The sequence below is a fragment of the Marmota marmota genome, unplaced genomic scaffold (assembly GCF_001458135.2).
Source record: "Marmota marmota marmota unplaced genomic scaffold, marMar, whole genome shotgun sequence".
Classification (NCBI taxonomy): Eukaryota; Metazoa; Chordata; class Mammalia; order Rodentia; family Sciuridae; genus Marmota; species Marmota marmota.
The window spans coordinates 48,632,184-48,656,071 of NW_026000037.1; the positions used below are offsets into that span (position 1 = coordinate 48,632,184).

General features: G+C 36.1%; 1 protein-coding gene and 1 long non-coding RNA gene across 12 annotated transcripts in view; one reads left to right on the forward strand and one right to left on the reverse strand.

Moving 5' to 3' along the window:
- Window positions 1–23,888, reverse strand: part of LOC125619415 — an 85,132-nt gene that overhangs the window by 47,408 nt on the left and 13,836 nt on the right. The window lies entirely within an intron of this gene.
- Window positions 1–23,888, forward strand: part of Tank (TRAF family member associated NFKB activator) — a 78,673-nt gene that overhangs the window by 6,658 nt on the left and 48,127 nt on the right. For 2 of the 11 annotated variants that reach the window (XM_048812368.1, XM_015479229.2), the window contains exons 1-2: window positions 5,725–5,878; window positions 23,728–23,875. In XM_048812368.1, the coding sequence (XP_048668325.1) occupies window positions 23,777–23,875 (99 nt within the window). In that variant the 5' untranslated portion in view covers window positions 5,725–5,878; window positions 23,728–23,776. Of the gene's footprint in view, window positions 1–5,724; window positions 5,879–5,923; window positions 5,947–5,986; window positions 6,190–15,904; window positions 16,008–23,727; window positions 23,876–23,888 lie in introns of those variants that run through there. The other 9 variants (XM_048812370.1, XM_048812372.1, XM_048812369.1 and 6 more) reach the window with 7 other exon arrangements.

Consider the following 23,888-nt stretch of genomic DNA (forward strand, 5'->3'; position numbering starts at 1 on the left):
GTCTGATCAAATTCTGCTATTGGACCTCTCTAATGAATTTTTTGTTTGTTATTCTCCTCTCCAGATCCAGAATTTCTATTCTGTTCTTTTTTATAATTCCTACCTCTAATATTCTCATTTTATTCATAAATCATGTTCCTGATTTCCTTTAGTTCTTTGTCCATGGGTTTTCTTTAGTTCTTTGAACATTCTTACAATAATTGATTGAAAGTCTTTTTCTAGTAAGTTCACTATCTGAGCTTTCTCCATGTGAACTTTGAAAGACATTTTAATTGATTAATCATGATTACCCATTAAATTTTAAAAATCAATTGTATACAAAACAACCTGTAAGTTATAGAAATTACTGATATTATCCAATATAGTTTGAGTTCCTCCTATAAGTCAAACCCTATTCATACATTATTTCATTGTCCAAATACAACTTTTGAGGCAAAGTATTATTATTCCCTGTACTTGACAGATGACGGCAGTGAGGTACAGGGTTAGTAAAGTCATATGGTTAGTGAATGACAATCCAACATACAAATAAGGCAATTTCTACAGAAACCTTACTCATAAGGCATGTTTTAGCCTCTCTCATCTTAAGTTTGCTCTTGTGAAGGCAACAACCACCCAGGCCGCTGCTTAGTGGCTGTAAGTTTCTTTAAGATCAGTGGTAATATTCATCCTAACTTCAGAAACATCCAAATGTGTATCTTGGAATTTTAAGTGCAATGCATATCATAAAGGAGATGCAACACAGTGAAATAGGATCCCATTGCTGAACCCACAGTCCCAAACTACAAGGGAAATCAAGAGAAACCTTACATAGAACTAGATTTTCAGCAGAGGTCTCAACAAACCGGGCAAAATGTGAGGAAAACATCTTAAAGACTGAGGAAATCACATTTACAAACATATGAAAAGGACAAAAGAGGGAACATTCAAGGTTTCAAAAGAGGTTCAAAATCACTAGGAGGAAGAGGCAAAATATGAATCTAGAGATTTGGGAATAAGGCTCATTTCAGGCTCAGAATTTGGATATCATACAAAGGTAATGGGAAAAATTTTTAAACGACACAGGGACATAATAACATTAAAAATACAAGAAAAGGATTCTGGGGGTATTGTTCAGTGGTGGAGCATTTATCTAACATGTGCCACACCTTGGGTTCCATCCCCAGCCTGGCCACAAGAAAAACAGATAAGATACAATGTGAGAACAGTTAGGAGGCCAGTACAAAAATTGGGAATTGATGGAAACTTGAACAAGGGGTGGCAATGGAGATAGATCAGTAACAGAGACAAATTGTGACAACAGAGATCTAAGTATGCATACAAGAAATATTGCAGAGTACTCTCACATGATTTACCTGATTGGGTGACTGATTAAATGTTGAGAATTAAGAATTTTATATCTTTGTTATATAGGCAATGTTTTCCTTTTTAAATTTCTTTTAATGGTAAAAGAAAAAAACATACAATTTTAATACTACTTGTAGTTATTTACCTTTACATTTAAAAATCCTAAAATAATACTTCTTCAGTTATCATAGTTAGGATGAAGTTCTTTCATTTCCTTACCTCCAGATATAGAGAATATGAAAGAGTAAATAGTAGAATACTTTTACATTTTGATACTTCCCTCTCACCCACTTGAGTTTCATTGTTATAATCGGAAAGTTCATACCATATTATTATTATCAAATTATTTATTAAATAATATTTTATCTTATATCTTAATACTTGTATATTGTAATGCCAATGTGTAGCTTGTTCATCTTTCTATCCCTAAATCTTAGCAAATAGCAAGCATTCAAAAAATATTTGCTGAATAAATGAAGGAACTGATGTAACATTTAATATTGAATTTTTATCAGGATAGACCAAGATGTTTAGCCTCTTTTCATTGAGTCCTTTTCTTTTCTAATGAAATTATTACATTGGATCAAAGTATTATTTCACATCTCTTCTGACATATCTTTGGTTGCTATATCTTCTGTTCCACTTATCCTGACATCTTCTTCAGAAATAAGTTGGAACGTGATCTTGCCATTATTTCATTTAGTGGTTAGCATCTGTTTCCTTTTCATTCCCTTTCTGGGAGAATTTTTCAAGCTTTTACTCTAATCTTTGATTAAATATTATGCAGTATTAATTTGCATCCTATGTCTAAGTAATATTCAAATTTTGCTCTTCCATGTTCTGTGTCCTTAAAACCTGACTTATCCAACTTTGTTTTTATTTTTCCCAACATCTAGTTCCCTCCTTACTTTAGTCTAATACCTTATCTTATATTTCATCTCTTTTTTCATGGAAAACACAAAACAGCTTCTTTTTATTTATCTCTGCTTCTAGTAAATCATTTTCCAAAGTGTTCACTTTCTTTGCATTTTGAGGACTCTCCTTTATGCAGCATAATCTTTTTGTTTGTTTGTTTGTTTTTTGGTACCGAGAATTGAACCCAGGGGCACTTAACCACTGAGCCACATCCCCAGCTGTTGGGAGTTGCCCGGCTCCAAAGACTAACTTCCCCATCCCCCAAGAAGAGCTTTCCAATGGTGAGCCCTGCTGGCTCACCTAATCCCTACCCACCAATCAGACTAGCCCTGCTGGCTCACCTGATCCTTACCCACCAATAAAAAAGCACCCCATGCCAACTGTCAAACCACCCCCGGTGGTTTATTTTCTATTTATTTTCTATAAACATGCAGAGCTGTTCCTCAATAAAGGAGCATTTGCAACCACGACGAGCCTTGTTCAGCCCTTTTGTGTATTTTATTCTGAGACAGGGTCTCCCTGAGTTGCCTAAACTCTCCCAAAGTTGCTGAGCCTGGCTTTGAACTTGTGATCCTCCTGTCTCAGCCTCCCGAGCTACTGTGATTACAGGTGTGCACCACCACATCCAGCTCCAAAATATTTTTTTAAAATATTTTTGTTGTTGTTGATGGACCTTTATTTTAATCATTTATTTATATGCAGTGCTGAGAATCGAACCCAGTGCCTCATACATGTGAAGCAAGCACTCTACAACTGAGCCAGAACCCTAGCCCCCCAAAATATTTTTAATAAGCTTACAGTTTCCCATTTTCATCCCAACCACTCCAACATTGATGCCACATCTCTGCTTACTAACAAGAGTTATATATATTAATGAGTGATGAAAAACTGAAATAAAATTATGTCACTCTTTTAAGGAATTATTCCTTGAATAAATGTCTGAACTCCCCAGTCTTCATTAAACACATTGTATGTCAACTCTAAATAAATAAATAAATAAATAAATAAATAAACAACACAATTTTCAGAAAAGGAAAATAGATGACACCATTTCAACCCCAAATTCACCCATCTAAAATAATTCTACCAGCATTCATGCATATTTCATATATGCACTCTCTTCTCTTTGTGACAACATCATGGAATAGAAAAAGCAAAAACATATATATTCAAGAAATGCGTACAGAATTTTTTTCCTTATTAAAAGCTTTAGCACCCTTATATTTCAAAATGTCTATGCATTCAGCCTTAGCTTCCGAGTGGATTATTAAATTCTATAATTTCAATCAGAAATCTTCAAAACCCTTCCTCAAATTTATTCAGACTTAGTACTGAATAGTCTAGACTTCATCAAAATTAAAATTTTCTGTTGCAAAACATATTGTCTAGAGACTGGAAAAATAAGTCACATAACTGATAAAGGAGTGTTATCCGAAATACACAAAGAATACCTAAAATTCAGCATGAAGAATGCATATTCCATGTTCATATAAATATGTCAAAATAGACCCTAATGTCATATGTTACTAAAAAGAACAAATAAAAAAAGAATCATGATTTTATTATAAGAAAAAGTATTCAGCAAGCTCTAGATACAACTATGATTTAATACTGTTTATCTTTAATTCATTCAGTAAGCAATTGTCAAATGCTAGCTATATGTCAGACACCAACTAGGTGCTAAGGAAACAAGGACAAATAAAACCAATGTCTTGACAAAGAAGGAGGAGGGGGGAGGAGGAGGAGGAGGACAGAAGAGGAAGGAGAAGGAGAAGGAGAAGGAGAAGCCGAGGAAGGGAGGGAGGGAGGAAGGGAGGGGAAGAAACCACCAAATTTAAAAATGAACCAAAGACTTTATAGGTACTTGCCCAAATAAGATATACAGATGACAAATAAGCAAAAGAAAAGATGCTCTCCACCTCATATGTCATCAGGAATTTGCAAATAAGAAAAACAATTAGATATCATCGAATACTTGTTAGAATGACCAAAATATACAACAGTGACAACACCAAATGCAGGCAAAGATTAGGAGTAACAAGGACTCTCATCATTTGCTGATGGGGGATGTAAAATGGTGCAACTACCTTAGAAGATAGTTTGGCAGATTCTTACAAAACTAAACATACCTTTACCAGAGCATCTAGCAATCATACTCCTTTTCATTTACGTAAAGGATTTGAAAATGTATTTCTCAGGAAAGTCAGCACATCATTGTTTATAGTAGCTTTATAGCATCACTCTGGTGAAGGATGTTGATTAAGGGTAGGCCTATATGTGTGAGGTCAGAGAGCATATGGAAAATTTCTGCACCTTCCTCTCAGTTTTTGTGTTAACCTAAAACTGCTCTAGAAAAAGCCACGTGTTTTTTTCTTTTATTTTTAATTTAAAGCAATGGTGTATTGTCATGTTTAACTCAATTGTACACTACAAGAAACTTCAATTGGTCCAAATGGTATATACATGAGAAATTTCTGTTTATTAAAAAACAAAACAAAACAAAACAATGTTTGTTTGTTTATTGGTACTGAGAATTGAACCCAGGGGTGCTTAACCACTGAGTCATATCCCCAGCCCTTTTTAAATAGTTTATTTAGAAACAGGGTCTGGCTGAGTTGCTAAGTGCCTCCATAAATTGCCAAGACTGGCTTTGAACTCGCACTTTCTGCCTCAGCATCTTGGGGCGCTGGGATTAACAGGCATGCACCACCACGCCCAGCAAAACAAAAAAACAACAACAACAACAACAACAACAAAACCCTGTTGTTAACTATAGTTTGGCTTTGACTTTCAAAAATGAGCCCAATATTCAAGCTAACCAGAATATGCAGCAATTAGGCAGATTTTTAAATCCTTGAACTTATTGGCCTAAGAAAACAAGTATAAATGAGGTAGCCATGACCTGATCCTCTTCCTCCAAGTAGGAAACTTATCTCCCGGTATCTGCCTATAATTTCTATCTTTAAGCATAGCTAGGAAATGGTATAATGAGGACATTTTAATTCATGAGAAATATTCTATTAAAGTTCTACTTCCATTCACCAACCATTCAACCTTAGCAAGTGCATTTATTGAAAAGTATTACTAATTGGGCAAAAAACACATTGATGCATGTTTCTCAAACAAATAGATAGCTTTTCTCAAACTGCTGCATTTAACTCCCTGAATCGCATTCACGTGACGATCTATTGAAAATGCAAGTTCCTTGGCTTCACCAGGCTTCCTCTGAACCATAATCTCTAGGGGTTCATCGGTGGATCTACACGTTAAGCTTCTCGGGTGATTCTTGTGTATTCTCATATACAGGGTATTAGACCTGGTTACTTATTTTAACCAAAATTTTAGCAAGCCCCTAAGGAGACCTTGAAGCTTGACATTGGGCTCCCTTCCATGGCTGCTGCGTTTCCTGTAGGGGAGACCCAGCGGAGCCGCGGTGGGCGGGGCCGGAGGGGGGGGGCTGGCGGGGCCGGGCAAGGGTAGAGGGGGTGCCGCGTTAAAGGCTCCGCGCGCAGGCGCTGCCCTCTGAACTGGAACGGAAAACAACTTCCGGTTGCGGTCACTAGATCAGGTACCGGCGACTTGTAGCGTGAGAGAGCGTGGCGGAAAACCCTGAATTGTGAGTAAAAAGTTCGTGAGCGAGTTGGTATGTCCGGATCCGTCGAGCAAGCCCACGGAGAACTTTGTGTGAGCTAGAGGGGGGCGCTGACAGTTTGGGCGCAGCAATGAGAAAAGCTGGAGTTGCGGAGGCAACCAATTCGCGAGAATGGGGAGGGATTTTGTGCAAGAGAAACCACGCCAGTTGGCTTTCCGGAGCCTACCCGAGGGACTTTCCGGGCCCACGACATCGGCGCAGCAACGCCCACGCGGCCAAGGCTGCTGGGGAGAAACATGGCCCCGCTCTTTGGACCGGGAGGTGGGGACTGCAGGGTATGCATTCGGAGTGAGCAGTGACCCTATCCAGAGGTTCTCCCCCACCTATCGGGAGAGGGGCTGCCTCCCAGAAGCAAGTACGAGGGTGGTCACCCTTTTGAAAGCGTCTTAATAGGTTCCTTCTGTTGTTTTTCCCAAGGTAGTTGCACAATTTTGCACTCTACCTTCCTGTGGGGTGTCATCATAGTCTTGTCAATGAGAAGTTGGGTAACCTGCCAGAGGGTCACAGAGAGATTGGTTGGCTGACGCGGAAAGAGCAGAAGCAATCCCCGTCCTCAGTGGGACCCTGACGTTAGGTGAAGTCCTCGCAAGGGTGAAATCTGACTAGTAAGGAGCTACAAAAGCAAAAGGCTGCACTCGTCAAGAAGTAGGAGGGGGGATGATACTCAATTGTGCTCTTGATGTTATATCAAGACCTTATATCAAGCAAAAGTAAAGCAGCCTTTCTGTCATTTAGCTCATGGGAGAAAGCTTTTGACAAGGTGTAAGGGAGAAATGGTGTAAAGGAAGTGAAGTGATGTGAAATAGAAGAAAAAGAAAGTGATCTGCCTTCTTACCGGGGTTGGAATACACGTTTTAAAAGGAAAGGTAGCAGAGATGCAAGAGCTGTATTCTGTTGAAGAATTGTTTTGTTCCCCACTTTGAAAGGAGTGGTGAACCCTCAAATGATACAGCCGTGTACAGAAAGTCAAACCCTTTTAAGCGCTTTTCCCAACCTTGTGTAATCCAAAGCCTTCCACATCTCATTTGTGCATTTGTTATTTCACTTTCTTATGAAAATGAGATTTTCTATGCATATAATTATATAATCTGCTGTTTCAGAGAAAAAATGTGTAGCAGAAGTCTTGCAATATGTAGTTGTGTTTATTGTAATATCACAGTGCTATTCCTTTGTCTAGATGTACCATAATGTAGTTAACCATCACTTAATAGGCCCTATCCATGTATTTTGCCCATTTTTCGCAATTATTTTTCTGTTTCTCATTAAGATACAGATATATTAACCCTTTGTGAAATATGTGGTGAATATTTTAAAGACCTATCAATCTTTTGGTTTAAAATTCCCAGTTTTTTTTTAATCTCTTATAAGAAAGTCTCACTCAAATCTTCTATATTGTGTGTTAATTCCTTTTTAAGCTTTACTCTTTTGAAATCTAAAAATTATTTTTGTACGTTGTATAATATAGGGATTTAATTTTTTCTATGTTTTCATGAATGGATAATCATTTTTCCTGAAATAATCTGTTGAAAATCAGTTCTTTACCAACTGACTAGAATATCTCCTTAATATAGTAAATTCCCATGTGTCAATGTCTTTTTTAAAAAGATTCATCTGTTGCCTTGATCTGTTTGTTACTACCTGTACAAATACCTGTCTGCTTTGATTATGACATTTTTTTTAGTAATTCATAGGGCAAGTCCCTCTTCATTTTTGTTTTCCAAAATTGTCTTGAATATTATTGCATTCACATTCCACTAAAATAATCTTTAGGGGATTTTAGCCATTATGTTTATATATCTGGCCAACTTTCTAAATTTGTTAATTTTGATACATGCTCTTAAATTTTTAAGAAAACAATCATTTAAATATAGTAATCTTATCTCTTCCTTTGTATTTCTTTCCTTTAAAGAATTGCTACCCTCTCTAGAACAGTGATAAATAATAAAAATTCTGGTTGTCCTTACCTTGTTTCTTAGTTTAGTGATTTTATTCTATCACCATTAAGTATGAGATATACTATTAATTTCTAATAACTATTTATCAAGGAATTTTCCTTTAATATTTCTGGTTTATTAGAATTTTTACAGAGAACAGATTTTGGATTATGGCCAAAATCATTTTTTGGCAGGCATGGGAGTCTGCATTGGCTAGCACTTTGAGAACAGTTTTAAATAATAGTTGTTGGGTGCTCATTTGATGTATAAATTTTTTATTGCATTAAGACAATGTCTTTATTACTCCTTAAATAAATATTTTTAATCACAAATGAAAGTTGAATTTCTTAAAATGGCTTTTTGGCATCTATCATAACCTGTGTTTTTCTTATTTGCCCTCTTAGTTTGCTAGAATAATTTAGCATATTTTCAGTTTTGAACCAGTTTACACCTGGTCATAGTAAAATATTTAAACATATACTGAATCCTTTTGGTAATTTTTAATTTAAAATCAGTTATTAAGTTTCTTTTTCTTTGTTACCTGTGCCATATTTTAATAATTAAGGCAATGCTGGCTTCCTAAAAAGAACTTGGAAAATTTCCTTACTGTGCTCTAAAGGAGTTTTAAGTAGCACAAGAACTCTCCTCTTTTAAGATCTAAAAGTATTCATTCATGAAACCACCAGCATCTGGGAATATGTTGTTCTTAAGATAATCAACAGCATTCAGCAAAGTGGTCCAGAACTTAAACAAAAAACTCCTTAGAGTAAGTCCAAGTAAATGGAAAGGTCAGACACCAATACTGTCAAGAGAAAAGAGCTGTTTTACTGCTCTTGGTCAAAACCACACACACAACTTTTTTTTTTAATTGTCAAGAAAAAATGCTATAGGTAGACTGAGACTGATAAGTAAGATGTATTACTATTCTTTTTCTCCTCTTCTCCAGTTACACAATAAAAGAAAGAGTACTGCTTCTACATGGGCAAGTTCTTTCATACCATGAAAGAAATCAGGAGTGAAACAATTGGGATGCAATTAGTTTCACTTTGTTGTCACTAGCTTCCTGATTTTGCCAGGAAATTTCTTGCTTTAAAAGTAATAGCCATGGGGCTGGGGCTGTAGCTCAATGGTGGAGCACTTGCCTCACAAATGTGAAGCACTGGGTTTGGTCCTCAGCACCTCATAAATAAATAAAGATCTTGCGTCCATCTACAACTTAAAAAAAAAAAAGTAATAGCCATGCTTACATTCTACTCTAGCCAAATCCCACAGATGATTTCAAAATAAGCAGAAAAGAAAATACATAAGCTTAACCTGCTTTATTTCTTTGATATGAAGTGAATGGTTTAGGATGTGTATGGTGTGTGTACACAGAGCAGGAGACTTCTAAAGAATACAAGCCAACCATCTAATAAAAGCCCACCTCTTTGCTCAATGAGTAGCTCGTTTTTAATACATAATTAATATTGTTAAGTAATATTTGGTAGAATTATTAACTTTTTTAAAATGATGATTCCATATACTTTTTGGTCACTTTCAAGAATATGAACTTAGGCAAGTAGTATAATTTAGCAATATGTATCTGAAGTATGAAAGCTACTTACAACACTCAGGTTATTTTCAGTAGGATGCAGGCAGTATGTGAATGCTTATATATTTATTTTACTTTATGATCTATTAATGTAACAAGTAATAGCCAAGCTGACATGACAGGTGAGGGGAGGGGCTTGCCCTGTAACATAGAAAGATTGTGTGTTTTTAAAATCATATCCGTTATCCAAAGGTAGATGATAGCCTTTGATACAAAACTTCTTTATTCTTATACAGTACATGATCTTATTGGCCATTTTGCCTTTTTTGTTTTCCTACACTTTATAAACATATGTTATTATGTAATTTAACTCATTTGTGTTCAATTATGCTAAGTCAAGTTTTAGTTTCTATTTCTTATAGGGTTTATGCTGTGGCTGCCATTTCTCCCCTGCTGTCTCCTCTGCTTGCTGCCATGATTTTGAATCATGAGTAAATATAGAGAGGAGACTATTACTTAGGTAATGAAAATCTCTTTTCAACCAGATCATGAATTATCTTTAAGAAGGTAGGTGGTCAGTTAGCATGCAAAGTTTTTTGAACCAGATGCTGTATTTGACAGCTGTTCAGGCAATTTATGCAATCCATGGAACTGAAAATAAGTTGAATCCCTAATCTATAAATTCTTTTAATTGTGGTAGGATACACATAGAATTTACCAACCATAACCATTTTTAAGTATATAGTTCAGTAGTGTTGACTGTCACATTGTTTTTGCAAACAAGAAAAAATATTTTTAAAGGATTGTTTTTAAAGGAAAAGAATTTGGGGTGATAAATAATGGTAATTGTCTCATGGGAAAATATCCTGGACAGTAACTTGACTTTTCTTCCTTTTACCTTCAGATATAAACTCTACATAATGGTACTTATCAGCAATAAGTAATTAAAGTAAACAGTTTGATTATGACTAATCTGCAATAGCTTTTACTTAACCACCAATATTTTCTTCTTTATAAGTGAGAACAGTCTACTGAAAATTGTTAACAGTGAAAACAAAGTCTGACTTTTTAGTCATTAAGGAATTACTTTAAGTTCAGTGGACTAAGAAAACATGAGTTCCATTTTTAATGGTTACTTAGTAAGTTGAAGATATGAGTTCTTAAAATATTTCCAGTAGGATGATAGGAAAATTTTTCTATTGAGAAACAGAACAAACATAATTAGGTAATTATATTGTGGAGTGTTACTTAGATCCTTTCAAGCAAAAGGATATATTTTTAAATTATGTGAAGAAAATTTATTGGAACCAGACAGCAATCAACTGTTATTGTGGGATATTTAAAATGATTTTAGTGTCCATAAATTTATTCCATAGCATTTACTGTAATATAATTTCATGAGCACATATATTTGGTATCCCTAAATTAGAAATGCCTTTCCTTTGATATTGATGTTTCTCAACTTTTAAAAATCATTATTTCTTCCTGACAAAAATCTCTTATGAGTCAGAAGAGTCTGCTTCTTTTTCCCACATAGTTCTGTTCCTCCATTCTATCCGAATACAAATTTTCTCTAGTTTTTTCATTCACCAATAAAAAACAGAGCTCTGATTTAGATGATTTATGAAAACAGATTAATATTCACCATTTTAAGTTGCATGTCCTTTCTTTTCAATCTCACGGCCCCTGTTCATAGGGGAAGATTCCCCTTAAAGATCACTCATGTGGCTGGCCACGTAGTAAGAATTTTTTAAAAATTGAAATTTTTTTAAAAAGGACTGGGGATGTAGCTCATTGGTAAAAACTCCTGGGTTCAATCCTGACTACACACACACACACACACACACACACACACACACAAAAGAAAAGAAAAATCACTCATGTGCCTGAGCACAACTAACTAAGCAGTGCCACATTTATGTTAACATAAGAAGGACAGAACATCACATGCCCGGTTTCCTTCTGGTGTTTTACTATTTAGTTGTGCACTTCTACCAGTAACATTTGATAAACATCTTAAGAGAAAGAAGTATAGTCATGCCCATATGAAATTTTGGTTAGTGATGGACCACTTGTGCTACTTTGGTTATACCATTCAACCTAGATGGTATGCCATCTAGGTTTGTGGAAGTGCAATCTATAATATTTATACAATGACAAAATCACCTCATGACACATTTCTCAGAATGCCATCCCCATGGTTTGGCAACCCATGCCTATACAATGGAAACAAGGAAGTGAAGCAAAGTTAAGACTCATGGGTGAGGTCTTTGATGCTGAAATCATTTATCTCTTGGAAGATAGAATAGAAAGTTTCACCAAGTTCTAACATTCAGAAAAATAGAAAACCTTGACTGGGTATATAGTATACAGTTCAGTAGTGTTGCATTTGATCAGTGGAATTGTCTTATCTTGTTTATCCTGATAAATTTAGCCAACCAGCTTATGAAAAAATATAAAACACAGGCTGGACATAGTGGCTCATGCCTGTAATCCCAGCATTTTAGGAGGCTGAGGCCAGCCTCAGTAACTTAGTGAGGCCCTGTCTCAAAATAAGAAATAAAAAGGGTCAGGGTGTGACTCAGGGGTTATGTTTGACCCTTGGGTTCAATCCTTGGTACCAACCCTCCCACACACACACAAAAAAAAAATTGTGACACTGCCAGATCTATGATAATTAAGTATTTTATTATAGCAGCTGCCTAATTGGAATATCGTTTAGTGCAGTGGGCTATGGGTCTATTCATAACCAAAGTGTATAGCCTGGAAAGTAGAAATAGAAAGGTAAACTGTTGTTTGAGGAATCATGGTATATAACTCTCTTAAAGTGGGAAATGATAATAAATACATGTTAGAGGTGACATTCTCTTCCATTTTCTTTCTTCAAGTAAGAAAAACACACTTATATTTTCAAGGGTCTTTAAAGGTCTGTCTTACCATCCAATGTAGAGGATGTATTATATATGTATATGTACTATGTTATTGACTGATTCTCTGCTTTTTGCTCCTGATGATTTTGGCAAGTGAGAAGGCAGACATATAGTTAAGAAAAAATGTTTCTCATTCATTCATCTCTTCCTTTGCTAACGTGCCAACTTTTCTGGTACAGAATGTGACTTTTTCTTATTATTCATACCCCAAGAGGTTAGGAAAGGCTGATGCCTTTTCTGAGACAAGAGTGGAGAGGGTAGCAGTTATTCAAGTTGATTTCCTTTCCCCATCCTGAAACTACTTTAGATTTGAGTTGACCTCTCACCACAAGTGTGAACCCTAGCAGAACATTGACCCAGAAGTAGAATAGGCTTAGCAGTGGGGAAAACCCAGGAGAGGGGCCTTTCCCACCTCCCAAATCACCCACAGGATCTCTCAGCCCACAGAAAAAAAAAATAGACTTTCTTAAAGAATTACAAATCATACTGGGGTAGAGATGGTAGAAACCTTTCTTTAAAGCCTGTGATTTTCTACAAACTTGGGCTCCCAATACATATAACTGATCAAAGTTCAGCTGTTCTGGTTGAAATGCACTGTTAGAGGTGGAACATTGTTTGGCTCCTATACCACCAGATTTGGTAGAGCTCCTGAAGCAATGCTTATCCTTGATTTTTACTTTCCTTATCTAGGATTGGTTGACTGTCATTTGGCAGAATAATACTGACTCAGAAGGAACAGAACTTAAGACACTGTGTTTATGAAATAAGGAGAGAAGTTCTTTTTAAAAAGTAGGAAAGATTGGGAGAGTTAAGAGTACCAGATCAGATGATTTAGTATCCACATAACAGGAGTACTGAAAAGAGATGCAAAAATAAGGAAGTACTTGTGTGTGTGTGTGTGTGTGTGTGTGTGTTTCAAGAAAATTCCCAAGATATGAAGGATGAGTTTTCATATTGAAAGGGCCCATCAAACACCCATTGCAATGGATGTAAATTTCAGAATATACTGGACAAAGACAGGAAGTGGATAGGAGCCCACTAGTTTCTAAAGGGGGAAAGATAGGTGAAGTGCAATATCTGGAATCAAAATAGGTCTGGGCTTCACCAAAAACAAACAAATGGAAGCTAGAAGACAGCATAGCAAAGCCTTCAAAATTCTGAGGAAAAATTACTTCCAACCTAGAACTCTTTCTCTGGTCACATTGTCAGGTCTGAAGGTAAAGATATTTTCAGTTAATGCAAAGTTTCAAAATTTTTTACTTCCCTAACACTCTGTCTTAGGAAGCTGCTGAAGATTTGGGCCATCAAATGAAAATGTAATATGAGAAGAATTAGGATATTAAAAATGAGGGATTTGATTAGAGGGAGAGATGGGCAAAGGAAATTCCCAAATACAAAATGAAAGTAAGTCCCAAGATTAGAGGGCTTTCCATCAGACTTAGAGAGCAACCAATCTAGATTTAACAGAAAATTCAAGGAGAGAATCATCAAAGAAGACGAAACTGATAGAATATCAGAAGTGTCTTAATATACTGAGAAGTTATATTACTGATAATTGGAAGTAAAGCAAATAAAAAATGTGGTAGGGGGCAGTTTTCAGGAAAGGAAAAGCAACCATAGACTTAAGCAATGCATAGTAATAAGCAAGTACAGTAAAAGCTGGATGTTAATCTAATTAAAATAGGATAAATAGCTATTAGGAGAATGAGGAGAGTGGAAGGAGCGGGTGTTTAGAGACAACTGAATTCTTATTTTGCATGGTAAAAAGACAAGTAAAACTGAAAAATCAGTAGTGGAAATGCTACGTATTATTTAGGGATACACAGATAAATTCCAAAAAGAATCAGCCAAAAGAAGTTTTTGCTAAGGTGCAGCAGGAAATGGGGAAGGAAAAACAGGACTATTGTTTTTGTTAAGTCTTATAGAGCTATTTGTCTCATTAAGATACAGCTATTTAGCCAAGTGCAGTGCACGCCTTTGATCCCAGCACCTCTGAAGTCTGAGGCAGAAGGATCGAGAGTTGCTGAGGCCCTGAGCAACTCACTGAGACCCTGTCTCTAAATAAAATACAAAGTAGGGCTGGGGATGTGGCTCAGTGGTTGAGTGTCCTGGGTCCAATCCCCAGTATTAAATATATATAAACAGCTATTTATAGGTTTGATAAAAATAAAAACTAAATTAGGTCCTATGAGCATATATAGTTATAGAATCGGTGTAATTCTACATTATGTACAATCAGAAGAATGAGAAGTTTTATTCTGTGTAAGATGTGTCAGAGTACATTCTACTGTCATGTATAACTACTTAGAACAAATTAAAAAAAAAACTAGGGCAAGATCTAATAAAGATTGTGATTTCACATCAGAGGGATCTGGATTTATCTGGTTCTTGCATTTTCTAATTTTGGGACCTTAGTTAACTTATTTACCCTTTGAAGTGCTGTTTCCTCATCTGTAAAAGAAAAACCACTTATGCTGCTGTAGAGGGAAGATTAAATATGAGGGGGCTTATGTAAAGCACCTGGCAATTAGGCATCACTTTCTACCATTCCTCTCCTGTTTCTCATGAGGAAGTAGGGAACCATTCTCTTCATTTTTAGGATACTTGCTATTGAAACAGAAGATTTAAATTGTTCTGGTCAGTGGCTTTGTGCCTCTTTGGATTGAGGGCATGCCATTGGGATCTATGTCTTCTCTCAGTTCTGTATTAGTTTGAGAATTTAAATAGAATTGGGATGATTAATTATTGATAAGGAAAACATCATTGCTGCTTGGTAGGAGAAGGGCTATGGTCACACTCAAATTCTTCCACTAGACTATCATTATTAGTAAAAAAAAAAAAAATTATATACACTGATGACTATGGGAATTTCATGGAAACAAAATTAATAAAGTGCTGTTGTCCTGGGCCCTCTGCCAAAGTACCGAAAAGAGAGAAGGTCTACCTTAGCAACTGCTGTTTTTATTTCCATATTCTATCCTAGTCTTCTGGAATAATTAAAAAACCAAACCACTATAAAAAAAAAAGCCATTTTATGAAAGCCTATTTTTCTTTATTGGTACATGTTTGTATAGTATTACAGAAGTTTCCCAACTATGACTGCACCCTCCCCAACCTTTGGCAATGATTTTAAATGTCTTGGATGTCCCCACACACACAATTTTTATCCAAAAAAGTCTGAGACAGGGTTTGCTGATCTGTTTTTTAAATATAGTTGTGTAACCCAGGTGATTCCAATGTATTGACCAGTTGGGAACCAATATCCTGTAGCACGATTCTACCCCCTAAATTCTAAACTGGAGTTGATGAACTAGAGTCCACAGAAAAAGTAAATGACTTGTTCATTTTCACCCATAGCATGTCTAAACTGGACATGTATTCTGCATGCATCTGATTTTACTTTTGGTTGGCTAGGCTTTTTAAATTAGACTCTAATCTGTAAGTTGTATCAGAGAAATCAATGCACAAAATGTAGTCTACTAAAAATTAAGTTTTGAGTATTTATTTTATAACATGTTTTTAGATTTTTTTTTCCAGAGACAAAGGGAATAAAACAGCATATCAATCGTTTTAATCAACTCTTGTGTCCCCACAGGATGACATAGCAAATGGTTGAATTTACTAGATTTGAGTCTTCGTGCTTAAGAAAAACTGGCATGGCCCTACAAAGAGTGGAAAGTCGGGTATTTCTGGCACAGGTGAATATTTAAAAGGTTGCTTGTTAGGCTACTAGGGATTCTGGGTTCCTTATTTCAGGAATATTTAAGACAATGAGAGAGTAGATTGCACAGTATTAAAATATTAGATCTAGTTTTAAAATAACCTTTAAAGTCACATCCTAAACATCTTGGGAATGACTAGAAGTAGAGATCTTGAAATCTCTGCAACCTTATTTATTGTCCATTGGAGTTTTCACAATTACTTCTAATAAAACAAGTTGTGACTTGCAAACATTTGTCCAACAGCCTCTAGGTGTCCTCAGGGAAATTAAAAGCAGAGATATGAAGAGCTGTGCCAGTGGTCAAGAGCAAAGAGTACATACAGCTTTATAATTATGAGGCTTTTGCTTGTTCCTCTTTATCAGTGGTAATATTCTTGACTGCCCAGTAATTTAAAATTGTGCTTTAAAGAGAAAATAGGCCTTTTGCAAAAAGAACCTCTGTCTACTGATATGTCACTCTCTTTTTATAGACGAACTCTCTCAGATTCTGTTCCTTCATGATATTGTTTTTGATACAGTAAATGACTCAGGAACACTGGAGAGGCAGCTAATTTGCTAACTTATAAGACTTTAACTACTGTTTCAAAAACAGCCTTGTCTTTTATTAATCTCTTGCAGCCTGTGACAGCTCTTATTTTGTGTGTGTGTGTGTGTGTGTGTGTTTTGGGGGACTTTTCTAAGATTACTGAAAATTTTTTTTTTTTTTACTTTTCTGGTCAAGACTAGAAGATAAATACAAACACTTCTACTCTTGATAACTCACTAGTTAACACGACTTTATTGTCATAAGGTTGGTAGTGTAGAAGAGAAATCCCACAAACACCTTGACAAGACTTATTTTTCCTTATTTCCTTATTTAGCAGTGTATAAAGGTTAACAGACCAGAGCATTAGATAACATTCCCACCTATTTGATTAATTAGGGAAAAGACTGTGACTGTTTGTCTCTTTCACAGTGTTTTAGTCAGCTTTTTCGCTGCTGTGACAAGATGACTTGACCAGCACAACTGTAGAGGAAAAGTTTATCTAGGGGCTTATGGTTTCAAGAGTCTCAATCTATAGACAGCAGGCTCCATTCCTCAGGGCTCAAGGTGAGGCAAAACATTATGGCAGAAGAGTGTGGTGGAGGGAACCGGTTCATATGATGATCAGAAAGCAGAGAGAGAGAGAGAGAGAGATCTCCCCTTTGCAGATACAAAATATATATCCCATAGCCATGTCCCCAATGAACCACTTCCTTCAGCTACACCCCACTTGCCTCCAGCTACCATTCAGTTAATCCCATCAGGGATTAATTAACTGATTTCGTTAAGGCTATAACCCAATCATTTCTCCTCCAACCCTTCTTGTGTTGTCTCACACGTGAGCATTGGGGGGACACCTCACATTCAAAGCATAACACCCCGGGAGAAAAGCAGTGCTACTATGTGTTCAGCAGTGAATCAGCCAGGATACAGACCTTCTCCTCTTTTAGAACACCACTTTTCATGGGTTTCTAAAAGAAAGACCTTGTTGGGGATTTGTTTTGTTTTGTTTTATTTTATATATCAATTCAAACTATAAGATGTCCAGAGCTCATCAGGCAGCTCCATAAAATTCAAGAACCCAGTTTCATCATCCCTGAAATGTTGCCTTCACCAGGGTAATACAGGTGACTTACCACTACAAAATTCCATCCAGCTGAGAAATTAAAAAGGTGAAAGGGAGAGCTTGTTTTGGAAGTTACATTCATTTGCCAGTTTCAGAATATAGCCACATGACCATACCAGCTAAAAATAATCAGTATTTGTACGTAAAGAGCAGAAGGGAGGACTGGGGATGTAGCTCAGCGGTAGAGCACTGACCGCATGAGCAAGACCCTGGGTTCAATCTCTAGCACTGCCAAATTAAAAAATAATAATAATTAAAAAAAGCCAAGGAGAATGAATATTGTGGAACAAATACCATATTCTTCATACCTGATTCATTTAAACTCTGCAGACTATGAGATGACTGATATGAAAACTAATGCTCAGTGAAGTTAAATAAATGGCTAGAAAATTACAGATCTAGGATCTGAATTTAAAGCCTTCACTTTTTTCATTCTACCTACAAAAGTATAGCTCCTTTTGTGGGCTTATATCCATCTCACAATGCAGAATGCTTTCAGTCCATATCCAGGAACTCACAGTTCTTAACAGGACAGCTTTGCTCAAAAGTCCAAGTCCAAAGTCTTCTGCAAGACTGCAGGAAAGCACTTAGCTATGAGCCCCTGCAAAAATCAAAAGCAGTTATATACACCCAATATAAAATGGCACAGAGTAAATAGTCCCATTCTAAAAGGAAAGAATAGTCAGAAGGAATGGGACCAAAATAAGATAGAAACCTAGCAAGGCAAACATTATGTTCTGTGGATCTACATTTGACATCTGGAGCATGTGGTAATGAGATGTGGGACCCAAAGGGCCCTACGGCCTTCTTGGTTGCCAGCCACGTGGCCTCTTTCTTGGGCTGGCTCTGCTTGCTGCCTGCCACTTTCCTTGGCAATTGTTCCTGGCATCTCCAACTTCTTGGGATCTCCATTGCAGCTTCAGTTTCACTTTCACAGCTTCACATGTCACCCTCCCAAAGGCTGCCCACATGGATTCTGGCCCTGCTATATACATTGTCTGTCCTTACAGGCCTTCCTTTGAAATCTCAGTAGAAACCTCCATGACTCCCTAACCCCAGCATTTTTTCATTCCTGCTCAACCAGCACAATGTGGATGACACCAAGATCTGCTACCAGTAGGAGCAGAAACCAGGACCATTTGGACGACAGCTGCAGTGACCTTTGAGTGCCTGAGAAGCTGAGCACTAAATCCTAGGGAAACAACTTCTTACATAGCCCTGTGGGAATAGGGTACCCCTGTGCTATCTTCAGAGTCTTTCAAACAAGTTTACACTTTTTTATACCCCTGAACCTTCAGTGAGTGGAGTCTTGGTAAGATTCCTGAGGTGCCTTCAAGTCATCTTTTTCATTGTTTCTGTGCAAAGTATGTGGTTTTTCTTTAATGGCACTAATCTCTTCAACAGTTGCACTTTTCTGGCCTCAGTTTCAAATGTGCTCCTTTTCAGGCCAAACTGCAAGTTTTTCAACTCTTTCTACTCTGCTTTTTGTTCCCATTCTTAAAGGAAGTGGCTTGTTGCTAGGGGTTTTCTTGGTTCTTGTCCCTGAGCAGGCACTCCCTTTAGCTGGAAAGCTGGAATGGGAATCCGATGCCCTCTGCTCTGCTTTCTTGCTCAAACCACCTGGTCTTTGGGTGGGAAAAGAAGTAACTTGCTAGAGGGGAAAAGATGAGTGGGTAAATGAGTATCCAAGCTTCAGGAGAATTGCAGAGGGTGGGCCAGGGGGCTGGAGTGGGAGGTGCATTTAGCTAACCCAGCTACCTTCTGGAATGTCAAGAGTGTTTTAATCTTTTCCCATGTAGTAAAAAAGGAAACCAAACCAAACCAAGAAATGAAGTAAAACACTAAGTAGAGTATTTCCAAGAGATTTCTCTAGCTTCAGCTTCCTGGGGTTGGGGAAAGAGACTAGCCATGAGATTTGGATTTGAGCATGTATATTATCAATAAAAATAACTTTGCCCTGGAGCCAGGCAGATTTTGCAGAAAACATACCAAAATGTAATTGAAATATAATTGCTTTCATTTTGAAATTAATTCTACACTAACAAATGTTTTTTAAAAATAGATGAACAAGTGGCTTTAAAGATCAGGGTGTTAATATTTGAAATTTGGCCAATTTAATTAGCTAGGTCCCAGAGTCTCCTTTTTTACTGGTCAGTATCATTGATCTAACACCTTTTTTTTTCAATTGTGAAATAGAAATTAAACTTATCATTTATTTATTTGTATGAACTGAAACTTTATTTCCTCAGTATACATTCTTATTTCAGGAAATAGTATGCATCCATGTGGAATTTACTCAGCAGCTCCTCTTAGTGACATTTGTGTGATCTAATTCAAGGACCTGAAGTGAAGATTCCACATGATTTGCTTGCATATGATGCGGCTATATTTAATGCAGCATTTACATTTTTAAAAAGAATGCACCTTCTTGATGGAACAGACATGCATTTTTAACTCACAGACTGAAGGAAGAACTGTATAACAAGGAAATTCCTTAAAAATCAAGTCCAAGCATCTTTTTTTTGTACTGGAGAGAAAGAAAGTTGGGTCACAGAAGATTTAGTGAACCTTAACTAAGGGTCAGTTAGTAATAGAATAAAGTATGAAATTAGATGGAGTCCCAATCTTTAATTCATCACAGATTTTAAAACCCAGGTATGGTTTATAGATCTCTTGCCATGACATATATAGCTTTTTAAGATGATAGATAATCTAGCCACTTCAACCCTCTAATTTTTATATTAACATATTTTGGTATATTTCAGTCCCTGTTACTACCTGTAGTTCAGTTTTCTTTCCCGCCTTGCATACTTATTTTTAACCTCTTATATTTTTTGTAAATTACCTTAAATACCTTTTTTTTTTAATGAGAAAGTAAATAAAATACTCAAAGTGACACTTTGTATTACTGGTAATTGCTTATGTTTCCATCGAGTCTTTGGCTAAGCAGAATTTCTAGCCATGTTAATTATCTTAACAAGATTTTGTCTTTTTCATTTATCAGAGGTAGCTGTGGGAACCATCTTCCCAGTGGAATGACTAAAGAATTATTATTCCTTCACTTCTTCAGAAAGTCATGACAAAGTGATACCTATAACTTGAAATTATTATTTTTTCATTAAGCCTGGTAGACAAGTTAGATGCACATTTAGTATCTTAAAATGAAAGACTTTGCTATGATTGAAATGTTACTTGTAGCCAGTCTTTAAAACAGCATTGTAGGGGCTGAGGTTGTAGTTCAATGGTAGACCATGTACTTTGCATATGCAGGGGCCTGGGTTCAACCTCTAGCATAAAAAACAAAGAGAAAAAAGTTTTTGATTTATGGTCAGTTAGGTTTTGACAAGAGTGCCAAGACCTTTCAGAGGAGAAAAAAAATAACCCTTTCAACAAAGGGTTCCAGATCACCTGGATAGCCTCATTCAAAGGAATGAATCTGGACCCTACCTCATTCATATGAAAAATTAATTCAATGTGGAACTAAGACCTAATATAAATACTAAGATTATAAAACTCTTAAAGGAAACTTATGTGAAAGTCTGCATGACCTTGGGTTAAGTAACAGTTCCTTAGAAATGGCAGCAAAAGAGTATAAGCAACCAAAGAAAAATATAGGTAAATTGGACTTCCTCAAAATTTAAAATGTATGTTAAAGAATAGTATCAAAAACGTTAAAAGAGCTTTGTCCAACAGTGAAGAACTCCCCATGAGAACATGCCTCTCTTTACAAACGAACTCCTTTTTTTCTGCTCTAGAAGAAAAAGAGAGGAAATACCTGGTGCCAAGCCCCAATTCCTGCCTCAGAGGAAATGCCCAGGATGCTATAAAATCATCAGTCTTTAGCGAAGCACAAATGGTAGTTTTGTGTGTTGGTTGCTCCACTCTCTTCTGCCAACCTACAGAGGAGAAACAGGACTTGCAGAAGGATGTTTCTTCAGCAGGATGCAACTCTAAAAGCACCCTGAATCAAGATGGGAAACCATCCCATGAACACATTTGAATATTTAAAAGAAATGAAAGAGGACTGGAGGTATAGGTCAATGGAGGATCACTTGCCTAACATGTGAGGCCCTGAATTTGAATTATTTGATCCTCAGCACCACAAAAAAAAAAAAGAAAGAAAGAAAGAAAAGGATAGAAAAAAAGTGAAAATAATACATCTATAAAATGGGAGAAAATACTTGTAAGTTATATCAAATAAGAACCTAGTTTCTAGAAGATATAAAGAACTCTTACTCCTTAACAATAAAAAGACAACTTGGTTTCAAAAATGGGTACAGGATTTGAATAGACATTTCTCAAAGATACATAAATGACCAACTAGCACATAGAAAGATGCTTGACATCATTAGTCATTAGGGAAATGTAAATCAAAACCACAATTTGGTACCACTTCACTCACACCCACTAGGACAGCTATGATTTTTAAAATGGACTATAAGAAATGTTGGCGAGGATGTGGAGAAATTGGAACTGTTGTGCATCACTAGTGGATATGTAAAATGGTATAGCTACTATGGAAACAGTTTGGCAGTCCCTCAAAAAGTTAAACATAGAATTACCATCTGACCCAGTAGTTCTACTCCTAGGCATATATCTGAGAGAATTGAAAACATATGTTCACACAAAAATGTGTACACAAATGTTCATAGTAACTTTATTTATAATAGCCAAAAAGAAAAAGCAACTCAAATGTCCATCAACTGAGGAATGGATAAACAAAATGTTGTATATCCATACAATGGAATATTATTCAGCCACATAAAGGAATGAATACTGTTACATGCTACGATATGAATGAACCTCAGAAATAATATCTTATGTGAAAGACGCCATACATAAAGGCCATGTAGTATATGATTCCATTTATATGAAATGTCAAAAACAGGCAAATCCATAGAGACAAAAACAGATTAGTAGTTGCTAGGAGATGGGAGGAGAGGAGGAGAATTGGTACAAATTTTAATAGGTTCAGAGTTTCTTTTGGGGGTGATGAAAATTCTGAAATTAGATAATGGTGATAGTTGTACAACATAGTAAATATATTAAAAAGTACTGAAGTGCTTGCTTGAAAATAGTGGGTTTTATTTTATCTGAATTATATCTCAAATGAAAATACTAAAATTTTTTAAAATATGTGTGCCCACATATGAAATGAAAAATGTTGTGACAGATTAGAGACTTGAATATAAAATATTTCCCAAAGGGCAAAATAATTTGCTACCCTCCATAACCAGTAGAGTACTTTGTCTATTCTGTGGCTTTTAGATGGTTAAGACAAAAGTCCTGTGTTGTGATTTTTAAGGCTGGACAGGAAGAATCAGTAGATAACTCTCTACGCAGAGCCAAGGAATGTGATTAGAGATATTATGCAAACTGAAATGATAAAACCAAATTACCTCCTTTGAGCAAATTACCTGTGTTCAGAAACAGCAGGGAAGTTGGAAAACTAATAGGTAATGGGGGTAGGACAAAAGAGATGTGATTTTTATTTTTTAATGTACAATTCAACAGCAGCTCTCCCTAGATTTTGTGCTAAAATAAGAGCATTTTCACACATTTTAATTGCTCTGTGATAACAACAGTGTGAACTCCATCCACAAACATTTATTATCTATTTAATTTTGCTCTAATTTCAGTGTAGCCAGAATTCACCTTGTAAGTGGGCGTAACTGTCCGTTTAGTGAAAAGAAATCCCTTCCTGCATTGCTTATCCTATTGTACATTTCTATAGTAAAATATTAATTTTAAAAATGTCCCTTTTATCTCTACATATTTACATATTACATTTGTAGATTATTATTCTCAAAGTAGCATTTTTATGAACTAGAACTTCACTTTATAAACTGCAACATTAGTAAATAATATTTAAAACTTAAAAAGATTTTATATTTCTGGTCAGGATTTTAGATGAAACTTTCATTTTTTATAAACCTTTATAGCATTTGGTTTATGTTAAACTAGGAAAGACTTGTCTTTTAAGATACATTTCTATAATGATATTTGTGTAACTTAATAACTATCTAAATTATCCCAATTATTTTCCAGACTTGCCATTTATTCCATCCTTTATAGTGATGCTACAGGACAAGAGGGAATGGATAAAAACATTGGCGAACAGCTCAATAAAGCATATGAAGCCTTCCGACAGGCATGCATGGATAGAGATTCTGCATTAAAGGAACTGCAGCAAAAGGTGTGTGGTTCTG